The sequence below is a fragment of the Pezoporus flaviventris genome, unplaced genomic scaffold, assembly GCF_033815535.1.
Source record: "Pezoporus flaviventris isolate CSIRO_AGI_PZ_B2104156 unplaced genomic scaffold, CSIRO_AGI_Pfla_v1 ptg000002l, whole genome shotgun sequence".
Classification (NCBI taxonomy): Eukaryota; Metazoa; Chordata; class Aves; order Psittaciformes; family Psittacidae; genus Pezoporus; species Pezoporus flaviventris.
Genome location: NW_026892550.1, coordinates 75,014,250 through 75,026,467, shown reverse-complemented (window position 1 = coordinate 75,026,467; position 12,218 = coordinate 75,014,250). Strand labels below are relative to the sequence as shown.

The window sequence follows — 12,218 nt, the reverse complement described above, 5'->3', positions numbered from 1 at the left end:
GCCAATGCCAATCTCATGAAGTTCAACCAAGCCAAGTTCAAGGTCGTACAGCTGTGTTGGAGCAATCCCAGGAACAGCTACAGGTTGGGTGGAGAAGAGATTCAGAGCAGCCCTGCGGAGAAGAACTTGGGGGTGTTGGTCAAGGAGAAACCGAACATGAGCCAGCTTCAGTGTGCGCTCGCAGTCCAGAAAGCCAACTGTATCCTGGGCTGCATCAAAAAGAGCATGACCAGCAGGTCGAAGGAGGTGATCCTGCCTCTTACTGCTGTCGAGAGACCCCACTTGGAGCACTGTGTACAGTTCTGATGTCCTCAACATAAGAAGGACATGGAGCTGTTGGAGCAAGTCCAGAGGAGGCCATGAGGATGATCAGGGGCTGGAGCACCTCCCGTATGAAGATAGGCTGAGAAAGTTGGGGCTGTTCAGCCTGGAGAAGCTGTGTGGAGACCTCATAGCAGCCTTCCGGTATCTGAAGTGGGGCTATAGGGATGCTGGGGAGGCAGTCCTCATTAGAGACTGTAGTGATAGGACAAGGAGTGGTGGGTTCAAACTGAAACGGGAAGCTCAGGTTAGATATATGGAAGTTCTTTACTGTGAGGGTGGTGAGGCACTGGCACAGGTTGCCCAAAGAAGTGATAAATGCTCCATCCCTGGCAGTATTCATGGCCAGGTTAGACAGAGTCTTGGGCAACATGGTCTAGTGTGAGTTGTCCCTGACCACGGCAGAGGGGTTGGAACTGGATTATCTTAAGGTCCTTTCCAACCCAAACCGTTCTATGATTCTATGTTCCACATGGGTTTTGGCTGCAGAAGGCCTATGTGAGTGGATGCGGGTTTCCATCCAGGCTGGACAACGCTAGCTTTTGTGTAGCAGAGATTAGATTGGGTGCTGAGGTCCCAGCCCCACAATGGAGAAGTCGCTTTCTGACTGGACTATGGTCAGTGGGACTCTTGGTGGGTGTCTTACTACAAACACAACTTTTGCTGTGACACCTTGGGTTAATAGAAGATAGGGAAACTTGGAGATGTGTTACAGGTTGGGGAGCTCCTTAAGGAGTCACTGCCGGTTTGGGCAGCTGGTGTCCCTGCCTAGGCAGCTGATGGGGTGCACAGCTGGTGATGTTTTTCTTTTGCAGATATAGAGTCCCAGCCTGGTTCGGGTTGGAAGGGGATCTTAAAGTTCATCCAGTTCCACGCCCCTGCCATAGGAAGGGGCGCTTTCCACCGGAGCAGGTTGTTCCAGGGCCTGTCCAACCTGACCTTGAACACTGCCAGGGATGGGGCAGCCACAGCTTCTCCAGGTTTCTTGTAACCCCTTTAAGCACTGGAAGCTGTTGTGAAGTCCCCCCGGCGCCTTCTGCTCTCCAGGCGGAACAAGGGGCGGTGCCGGGGGCGGAGCGGTGCGGGGCCCGGTGCGGGTTTATTAGAGCGGCAGGTCGGGATGAGCGGCGCAGGCACGCCACAAGCAGCGGCAGGAGACAGCAGCGCGGTGACTCGCCGCCCCCAGCCCGCCCGGCTGCCGCCTCCCCGGGGCGCCGGCGCCAGTGGGGTGCAGCCGTGCTCCCAGGGACGGCCCCGGCGGCGGGGCGGGGGGGAGCGAGGAGGAGGAGGACGACGACGACAACGACGGAGGAGCGCGGCTGCGGCCGGGAGCGTGTGCAGCGGTGGCTGGAATCGGGATGGTGCTCCCGCCCCTCTGGGTACTGGCAGCCGCGCTCCTGGGGCTCCGTGCTGCAGCCGCTCGGCAGGTGAGTGCCGGAGTCCGCGGCCCTTAGGTACCCCCGATCTCCTCTTTCCTGCCGGGACATGCCCCGGGACCCGGCCCTGCCCGCGGCGTCCCTCTGCCCGCGGCCCCGGGTCGTTCCCGGCCCTCTCCCGAAGCGCTGCTTGCGGGGCTGGGACACGGATCCCGGAAGCTGTGACAGTTCGGGCAGGCGGCTCCGGAGCTCGCTCTGCCGCCGCCGTGTCCCGAGGGTTTTCTATTCGCCCCCGCTTCCCGAATTTCTGCGTCCCTCTTTGCCCTCTCTGATGGGGACGGCACCGAACCCGGGGTAGCCTTTAGACGGATCCCGCAGCAACCCCGCAGCACAGCTGGACCCCAGTGCATCCTCTGGACCCCACAACATCCCCCAGGGTCAGACCGAACCCCACAGCAGTCAGATTTCCCTCCGTGTGCCACCCCCAGGTCCGGGACAGACCACTGTCTCTGTTCCTGCTGTCAGCCAGGACATCCTGCTGAATTTACTCTCCTCCAGCATGGAAAGGAGCAGAGCTGTGAACAGGCATACCCGGCACCCGCATTGCTGTCAGGGGCATTGAGGCATTTCTTTTGCCACTGAACTTGCTTTTTGGCACAGTGTCACGGTGTGTAGAATGGGTCATTCAGAAACAGGTTTTCTTAGTAGCTCTATTTACGTTCAACTTAGTATAGACTCTGTTAGTATATTTATGGGAACAGCTAGTTTAAGGAAAAAGCCTTCCCTGGAAACCAAAAGCAGAAATGTACCAAATGTTGCAATATAGACCAAGTCATGTTTAGGTTACTAGAAGCTCTCGCACATAGCTTAAGTAACTACACTAGTGACTTACTGCATGTGTTTGTTTTCTCTTTTACAGACTGGTAAAGAACAGCAGACCCAAATAGGTAAGCCTTTTGAACTATTATTGCTGTTATCAAAACAGAAATAAAAGAAGTAAACTCAACAAATGAGTATATTTTCAGGAAAATGATCTGTGTGCTGGTGAGCATTCCCTCCTGTACCCTCACAGTGTCACCACCCAGTAGTCTCACAGTCATGTGGCATGTGATAAGGTCAGGGAAGACCTTATAGAAGTCTTCCAGTACCTAAAAGTGGCCTACAGGAAATCTGGAGAGGGACTTTTGACAAGGGCCTGGAGGGACAGGACAAAGGGGAATGGCTTTAAACTGACAGGGGAGATTTAGATGAGCTCTTAGGAGGAAGCTCTTCCCTGTGAGGGTGGTGGGGCCCTGACACAGGTTGCCCAGAGAAGCTGTGGCTGCCCCATCCCTGGCTGTGTTTGAGGCCAGGTTGGATGGGGCTTGGAGCAACCTGGTCTAGTGGAAGGTGTCCCTGCCCATAGCAGGGGGTTGAAACTGGATGAGTTTTAAGGTCCCTTCCAACCCAAACCAGTCTGGGATTCTGTGGCTCTTGAGTTTGCATGTCCTCTCATTGCATGGTTTTGCATCCTGACACATCTGCGCTTCCCTTCTAAAATATTAGATGTTAGTGTAGCACTTGGTGTAAGAGGTTGGGGAAAGATGGGGAAGCCAGGGAGGCAGAGTGGGACTGGACCCCAGGCAGTTCTGCTTCCAGGTGCCATCAGACCTCCAGTTCTGAAGCTTTGGTTCAGGTTTTGATCTGAGCTTCTGTTCATAGAAGTATTTCAAATATTCCTCTAAATTTTGGAGATCTCGTCTCTGGCAGTGCTGGTTCTGGGCTCGGGTTGGTTTCCGCTGTGATCAGTAGATACTGGGAACTGGGACATTAGGTATATTTAAACCTCACTAGCAAACAGACTTTTTTCCAGTGGTATGCTGATTCTGTGTTTTATTTCTGTTTCCATGATAAATGAATTCTATTTGAATTTCAGAAAGCATAAGCTATACAGGAATGCATAATTTAAATTACACAGTATATCAGACCAGATTCCTCAGTCTGGAAAACAACTTTGTCCTTTAACTTCTTACTTTCTTTCATGGATTATAGTTGGGAACCTTTGAGGTGAACAGGAACTGTGGAGGAAGATGATCTGGAGTGGCTGAGAGTGAATTGGGCACCCTGCACAAAGCCATGGTTGGTGCATGGTGCAGGACAGACTCTGGTCCCAAATGCCTTGTTGGGACATGGTGCTGGTTGGTGCCCAGCCTAAGAGCAAGATGCTGGCATGTCTGTATCTCCCTGGTGCAACCCCATGACATCTCCATGGGTTTTGGTGCAGGCCAGCAGGAACAGGAGACCAGTGTTTACTGAGACCAGGCTGGCTGTGAGTGGCTTGTTGAGGGCACATCTGTATTTTTGAAGCACAAACAGGTAGCTCACACTTAACAGTCATTGGGATTTGTCCCACCTTTTACATTCTGAACTGCATTAATGCAGGATTGTACTTCTGAAATGATCCAGATTCTTGAAAGAGAAGGACCAAAACTGCTTTGTTTTTTTTCTGGAAAACCAAACCAGACATGCTTTGGGATAACTTTAATGGGTTTTCACGTTGCTATTCCTAATTGAAATATTTGCTAGCAATAGAGAGGAAGGTTGGTTACTGCACAGAGTAATTAGTCTCCACTGGATTACTGTGGCTTAGGATATGTTTGGAGATAAAATGATACTGCCAACACTTTGACCAAATGGACATAATTTCACAGGTCATGGTGATAAGTAAAGGAGCCCCTGTGATCAATTATTCGTTTGTTCACAAGTCAGTCCTCTTTCTGCAACACAGAAGGCTGGAAAAAAAGAGAGTCCTGTTATCAAAATCAAGCAGTGTGAGCACAAACCAAGCAGAACAAGGAGGACTAAATGAGGTTTAAATGCTTTTTAAAAGAAGAAGTAACATCATTAAACTTGGATAGCTTGGTTTAGACAGAGGCATAATTTGCCTGAATTTACAGAAATTCGTCCTTTTCTGCTGATGCCGCAGTTTCAGCTTAGACTGTACTTTTGACATCTATGTTCTGAAGTGGATGTCAGTGCATTTGGAATTCTGCTATGGACATGAACAACCTTTGATCAGTGCCTTTCACAAAATCTTATGCCTAAAAAATAATGTTCTTCCAAATGCAGGTGACTGAAAAAAAAATAAATGTAAGACTTCTGAGCCTCCCTTGTCTGCATTTGTACAGCTCAAAGACAACTGCAGTGAGCCAGTGGTGTGAATTCTTTGGGTTCACGTGTTCCAGGCTTCTCCAACTAATGATGTTTTGGCATACAATGAAAGAATGTGATGTTCTTCCTTAAGTGCTTCCTTTGAACTTAAACACTGTGAAAAGGAGCAGCAGTTTAAAGCCAGATAAAGAAGAAAATCTGAAGTGAAGTGCTTTTGCTATTGCTCTGTTTCTTCTCTGATCACTGCTGTAAACTTTGGGTTAGCAAAACAGCCGTGAAATTCTAGCATAGGAAAGGGAATACCTACAGCTGGAATAGCGTTTGCTAAGCCCATCCAGCCTATGGAAAAAGGGTAATGCAAGTCAGTGGAGGAGTTGAGATGTCTTCAGTATTCAGGCATGTCACATTTAATTTTAATTGTGTTTGAACAAAAGGCATTTCCTCTTCCAGCTCAGCATTTAGAGGCTCTGGTAAAGGCTTTTGCTGACTCAAAAACTTGACAGTTCTTATTTTCCACCCTTTGTTCCTACCCTCTTGTGGCTAGCTGGCTGTTCTGGTTATTAGCAAAAGAGCTTGTATTTTTTGCCCCTGCAAGCAGAACTCTGGAAGTGCTGCTGCAAATGTGCAGAGCAATTTCTCCCTTGTGCAGGGAGCACAGAATCTGATCACCAGACAGTGATCTCTGGTACAGAGCATCCCACTTTCAAACCAACCCAAAAAAAGCCATGCAGAGTCTTGACAAGGTAAGAGGAGGAAAGTCAGTCTGGAAGGAAATCTCATCACCGAAACACTGGGAGCGTGGGGATCTGGGTTGTTGCTTTGACCCAGTTAGGATGTACAGCCCAGCAGCTCTGCCTCCTGTCTAATTAATACAAATGAGTGTAGAGTTTTAATTTGGTCCCTCCTCTAATGACAGAGATTAGCAATCCTGACTCTGAATTCCCAGTGTTTTAGAAGGGAATTATCTTGGGGATAGTGTCCTAATTCAGATAGCAGCTGTATAACATGATTTTATAGGTATATGGCTGCTGCTGAAACTACACCATGACTCATGCCTGTGAGACATGGAGAACGTCGTCAGAATAAGGAACTTTACACTTGCCTGTGATGCATTATTTGTGTATTATGTAAAGATATTTACAGTGCAGGAATTTAAATGTCCATGTACATCCTACTAGTACCTGTCGTGGTTTAAGCCCAGCTGGTAACTCAAAACCACGCAGCCTCTTGCTCACTCTTCCGCTTCAGCCACTGCTACGAGGAAAGAGGAGCGAGCTGCTGAGCTTTTCCACTTAATTCCCAGCTCAAGTGTGATTCACACTGGGATTGGGTAAAAATTAGCTCATTTAATTAAGTATATTTATTTGAGGAATTCTCAGCAGCACTCAGCAGGAGCATCTGAGCTACCTAATCATGGTATGAAATGAAATTAAATTGAAAGCATCAGTAATATCACTCTACTATTGCTTTAGCCAGTTCTCTGAGGAGGATAAGAGCTAGGCAATAATTATTTCTGTGCTAAGTATCTTTTTAACTCTCATATAGTCTAACACGCAGTCAGTAAGGCCAACAGTTAAGCAGTTTGACCAACAGCTTGACCTGGCCTGGGAATGTCTCTCCTTCTCCTTTTACAAGATGAAAAGTCAGACACGGAATGTCGTGATTACTTCCAGATTACAAAGGTCTCACAGGAAAGATAAACTCATTTGACAGACTTGTTTTAGAGTGGTGTGAAATTACTTCAGGGCAATGGGAAACGTGTGTGTCCTGCCATAGGGGCTGCAGAGGTGATAAGCAATAACAGGAGATGACCTTTCTCTAAGCAGAAGAGAAGACTCTTTTCCTTTTCTCATCAGTACCTAAGGATAGCAGGGAGAGGAGAGGGGAAACTAATTCTCTTAGGCTAATAATGCTATTTTCAAAATGCAGGTAAGGGACTGCACAGAAAGAGGGTTTTGGGGGGCTGAGGGTTTTATATTCACATAGGCAAATTCAGATCCCAATTGAAAGTCTTCCAGTCAGCTTCAGCTAATGTTGCTTATTAGGTAGGAATCCTTAGCTGACCAGTGGGAACCACCAAAAAATTATAGGCAAATGGGACTTACAGTGCTGTTAAGGTTTTTTGCTGAGGCTCTGTTTCTTGGCCAACACATCTGCTGAAGCAGGTTGGCCTTGGGGTGACATCCAGGGCAGCTGATTGCCCACATCCTGGCCAGGCTGCTCTGTTCAGATACCTCGGGATGCTGGGACACACTGATTTAGAGGTATTACAGCAGTGACTTTTTGGAAGCAAACCTTGTGTTTAGGACGCATTCCCTTAGCTAGGGGTCATGCCATTCAGCTTCTCTAGTATTACCTGAGGACTTCTTTGGTTCTATCAACACAGTGTGGTTTTGCTGGTTTTATGGCTTCTATGTAATGCAGGATTTAGGTACAAATTTGTTAAGTTCTGTGTTGTTTGTTTGTTTTTTTTTCATAATTATCTTCTCTGTTGAGCTCTTACTCAAGTTTATATGAAGAGGAAGGGCAATAGCAAGTAGCTGGGTAAGGGGATTTGTTGGAGGAGATCTGTACAGGGAGAAGTTACTGCTTGTACCTCTCCTGGCATTGATTCATTTGTCAGCAGTATGTGATATCCACTAGATTCTTTTCCCTGTTTTCTAAGACTACAGAAAGGTCTGTGCAAGTTGGAGTTATAACCAAGTATGGCACTTGGTTTTCAAAATCTGAATGGAGTTCTTGACACAAGAGCAATCAATACTGATCAAGGCGTATGAAGGAATTATGGTGTATTTCATAAAAGAGAACTCAAATGGTCGCTGTCTCTTCTGTGGCTGTTAAGCAAACCTAAATCGTAGGAAACTCCCCAGATAAATGTAAATGAACATTTCAAGGTTTTTTCTGTAAGTTTTATGAAAATAGAGTAATGAAAGACCTACTTCTTAAGAATTTTGGCACTTGGGAGGGTATTTTGCATGCGCTTCATGTGTACCCCAGTGTCTGTGGTGTGTGTTTGCTTGAGGTGGGCACAGCTGCTTGTGTTTGTCCACCTTGACATGATTCCCTGAAATTTGAATTTCTGCTCACGTCATCCCAGATTTGTTGTTGCTTGCTCAGTGTGATGATTTGTCAAACACTTTTCTGTGTCTGCCTTTTTTTCCTCTTAATGTCTGTGTAGAAGTAGCACAAAGCATTTTTATAGTAATAATTAGGAGTGTTAAAGGCCTTGTTGGAAGGTACCCAAGTGAAGATCTGTAAGCCTGAGTGTTCCAGCTAAAGAGAGCAGTGACACATACTCAGTGTTTGCCTACACTGGTTGAGTGTGCTTACTTCTAGGCTAGCTGTCTAGGAGTTAATATAATGCACATTGGTAAGTGGCACTGTCCCCTGTCCTTTTCAAAGCTACAGTGGATTTATCTTCCTTCAGCTGAGCTTCTGGGTGGAGTGTTTTAGAGTAGCTCGAATAGGAATCCTAACTTGGGAATTCTGAGAGGGGAGATGTGATGAAGAGGGTTTCTAGGCACATGGCATTTGGTGTTAGGCCTGACCATGCAGTAGTTGTGGTGTGTTATGCATCGAATGAGTTGCTGGAGTGCTCTCCAAATGAGTGTAGCCCTCAGCAGTCAACCCATGGCCCATTGCGTCTAGGGATGCTGGGGAGGGACTCTTCATTAGGGACTGTAGTGATAGGACAAGGGGTAACAGGTTAAAACTTAAACAGGGGAAGTTTAGATTGGATCTAAGGAGGAAATTCTTTCCTGTTAGGTTGGTGAGGCACTGGAATGGGTTGCCCAGGGAAGTTGTGAATGCTCCATCCCTGGCAGTGTTCAAGGCCAGGTTGGATGAAGCCTTGGGTGAGATGATTTAGTGTGAGGTGTCCCTGCCCATGGCAGGGGGGTTGGAACTGGATGATCTTAAGGTCCTTTCCAACCCTAACTATTCTATGATTCTATTGTTTGTCCTGGAAACATGCACTTCTGTAGCTGCATGTCGAGTATTCAGGCTCATTCCATGCTCCTGTTTTAATTTTCCTTGGTTTTGGGTATTTCTGTTTGCAGAATTACGAAAAAGCAGACCAAGACCGTATGGGTTAGTGATTCCAATCAGTACCAATGCAGACGGAAGCTACATCTCCAATATCCTCTCTGCAAGTCACCAAAGAAGGTCAACGCGGGAGGTATCCCAGAGCCTCAAACAGTTGTATTTTAACGTCACTGCCTTTGGTCAGGAATTCCACCTCCGGCTGAAACCCAACACTCGTTTAGTGGCTCCCGAGGCTGTCGTGGAGTGGTACGAAGATTCTGTGCAAACTAGAAGTGATGCTTGTAACGCAAATCAAAGTAGAACTGCTACAGAGAGGTTATGGAAGAGAGAGCCCCTGTGGACCAACTGCGCATATGTGGGAGACATAACGGACATCCCCGGAGCTTCCGTGGCTATCAGCAATTGTGATGGTCTGGTAAGGCTAGCTATGGCATTGATGTCTGGTGATTTACCACTTTGTACACAGATTTTGTTGCTTTTAACTACATGTTGCTCATGATACCATTTAAAGAACTTGATTTCTTAAAGCCCTTAGAAAATGCTTCAGTATATATGGATGTATACAGATTTCCTGCTTTATTGTGGGATAATTTCTCCAAGTTTAATGAGCCAAGTCTTTAATGTTGCTGGTGTGTGAGAGAGGAATCAAACCTTCATTTTGCTGGTCTTTCTTTTTACTGTCATGAGGTGTTACAAATAGTAAAATGAATAATGAAGTCATTTCAAGACTTAAAAGATGACTTTCTTGTGAGCGGATGTAGAATTTGGTGTCCTAGTTGGCCCCATGTACTTCTCAGGTAGCAAAGTCATGCCTGCCCCATAGCCCAAGAATAGCAACAGATTCAAGTTTTCAAGGGTTTATTTATAAAATAAGCGTGGCTTTTGTTTGCTTACATGCCATGCTGTTTCATCAGAAGGTGTTGTGTGAGAACCAAGTGGCTCACATCTATAAGCGGTTGGCTCTTCAAACTGCACTGGGTTCCTTGGAAAAATGAGGTATTTGGTTGTGGCTTTAGCAGATGGGGTGACTGGCTTGGTGCACAAATCCCACATTGAAAGACTGGGCATGCACTGAGCACGCATACCATTCATTAATTGAATCATGTGGTAAAGGAAGCTAACAATACCCACCTTGTTCTCTTTAAGTAGCAGGGGCAGTGGTGGAACATGACTGCAACATCCAGGAAGATTAATGTAGTGGTTGCTCTGCTGCTGGAGAGGAATTGTATGAACAAGTCTGCATCAAGTATCCCTTCTTGATAACAGGTTTCCCTCTTCCTGTTATGTGCCACAGGTTAAGATTTTGATTCCCTTCAGCAATAAGTGCTATCTAGGAAACCTCCCTGCCTCTGCAGCCTGCCCCAGCCACTGCACAGGCAACTGCATCACTGTCTTGGAGTCCTGAGTTGGAGCTGAGGGAATGCACAAAGAAAGCTCCTCAACTATCCTTGTTTAAAGAAAGGAAATACTGGTGGTGTTCACACCTGAGGTATCAACTGATGTCATTTTGGTGTGTTTTGTTTGTTATTTGGGTTTTTTTTTTTTTTAGGACTATCTGTTGGCACTGTGCTGTGCTTACAAAGGCAGTGCAGATATCTGCCTGGATGAATACAGCTTCAGGTGTAGTTCTTGAGATGGAGACCCTCAGGCTGAGAGCTGTGTTTTAGCAGTAATACTGAATGCAGTTCTTGTGTTTCGTGAGACAGCATGTTAAGACAATAAACTGGATTAAATGGAATTAAATTTGGGAGTACAGCGGCTTTTGCAGAGGTTGCCATGTGTCTGACAAGCTGCTGGTGTTGTGCTTTCAGCTAACTGAAATGAAGTGGTTGATGTCTTGACAAACCTCTATGTGTATAAGACCACAGCAGATACCAGCGGGCTCCTAAGTAAAGGAGTTTGTCAGTTATGTTGGGCCACTCTGCACATCACACCCAGGAGAAGCCCTTCATGTGCTTTCTGTGGTTTTAGGGACTGGACTGGGAGAACATGAGCTTGGGAGAACATGAGCTTTTTGTTTGAGGAGGAGAGTGGGCCAGTGCTCCTGGGTCACTCTTGTCTTTGCTCATCTCAATCCGAGATGCCTTCTTCCACCTTTGAGGGGCTTCCTTAAGCCCCTGAAACACCCACCATGTGGTGGGGTTGGAAACCGGGTGGACAAAATCCTTTTAAATCTTAAAGCTGTTTTGTAATAACTGTAGTCAGAGTTTTTCAACCAATAGCAGTAAGTTCTTTTCCATTAATATGGGCACTTAATAATCAAGGTGAACACTCTTAATAAGGTAATATTTGTAAATGTTAAGTAGATGAACACATGCCCTCACCTTTGTTGTTTACAGCTGTTTTAATTACCCTGACCTATGGGTTTAGGAAAAAAAAAAAAATCATGGCTTGCTTTTCTATCTCTGCAGAAAGTGAGAGATCAGTTTTAAGGATAAATTTCCTGCAGGATGAAATATCGCTTTGTGTGGGCATATTTTCTATTCTGGAGCATGGATGTGCTACGAAGCTGTGGTAAACTGTCCCCTACCCATGCTTTGCTGCTGGGGACACCCTGGAGCAGCTCCTGTGTTAAAACATCTCTTTAAGCACTTTGGCTTGTTCACTTCACCTACCTGTTGTAACAGGCCTTTGGAGCACTAAGCAAGTGAGTGTGAAATAAATAAACAATCCTCAGGACTGATGGGATTGCAGATTTATGTTTCTTTTCCCTCCTGCCAGCTCCAAGGTTAGCAGTAACTTGCAGTTAGCATTTCTGGCTTCTCTATTGCTGCACTGCGTGTCTCTCAACCAAGCTAGAATATTTGATCCTCAGTGTGATCCTAAAGATGTGAAGGGTGAGATAATACAGCTTAACAGAAACTGGAACAAGAGTGAGAAATTCTAGGGCCATGTCTCTGTTGGAAAGATTTATTTTGGACTTCAGAGGAATTTAAACGCTCTCCAGTGTAATCAGGTAGGGTTTTATCTTTGAGGAGAAAGCGGAGGGAATCACTAGTACCAAATCACTTGATGTGTAGCTTATAAAAGAAATTTGCCATCATGAGTAACAGAAAAAGAACACTTATGGCTTGCTTTCAGTCACTTATGGCTTGACCTAAGTGTGTGAAAGACCTCCCCACCCCTGAGTTTTATTTTGTGCATAATCAAGACTCATAAGACACATACTGATAGCTGGGCAAAGTTGTATGTTGTGCTAATGTGCACTTCATAGACACTGCTGAATTTCGTATCGTTTCGTGTCTGCTCTCAATACTAATTGTGTGGCTCTGAGGAACATGGAACATAAGGCTGCTAAATTTTGATTGCTTGATTGTAAATATATAG

At 46.0% G+C, this 12,218-nt stretch overlaps 1 protein-coding gene across 3 annotated transcripts in view; it reads left to right on the top strand.

Annotated features, from left to right (window-relative positions):
* Positions 1-1,394: 1,394 nt before the first annotated feature.
* The window catches only part of ADAMTS3 (ADAM metallopeptidase with thrombospondin type 1 motif 3), a 104,305-nt gene continuing 93,481 nt past the window's right edge, over positions 1,395-12,218 (top strand). For 2 of the 3 annotated variants that reach the window (XM_061463294.1, XM_061463302.1), the window contains exons 1-3: positions 1,395-1,748; positions 2,617-2,644; positions 8,906-9,306. In XM_061463294.1, the coding sequence (XP_061319278.1) occupies positions 1,680-1,748; positions 2,617-2,644; positions 8,906-9,306 (498 nt within the window). In that variant the 5' untranslated portion in view covers positions 1,395-1,679. The remainder of the gene's footprint in view (positions 1,749-2,616; positions 2,645-8,905; positions 9,307-12,218) is intronic. The other variant, XM_061463284.1, reaches the window with a different exon arrangement.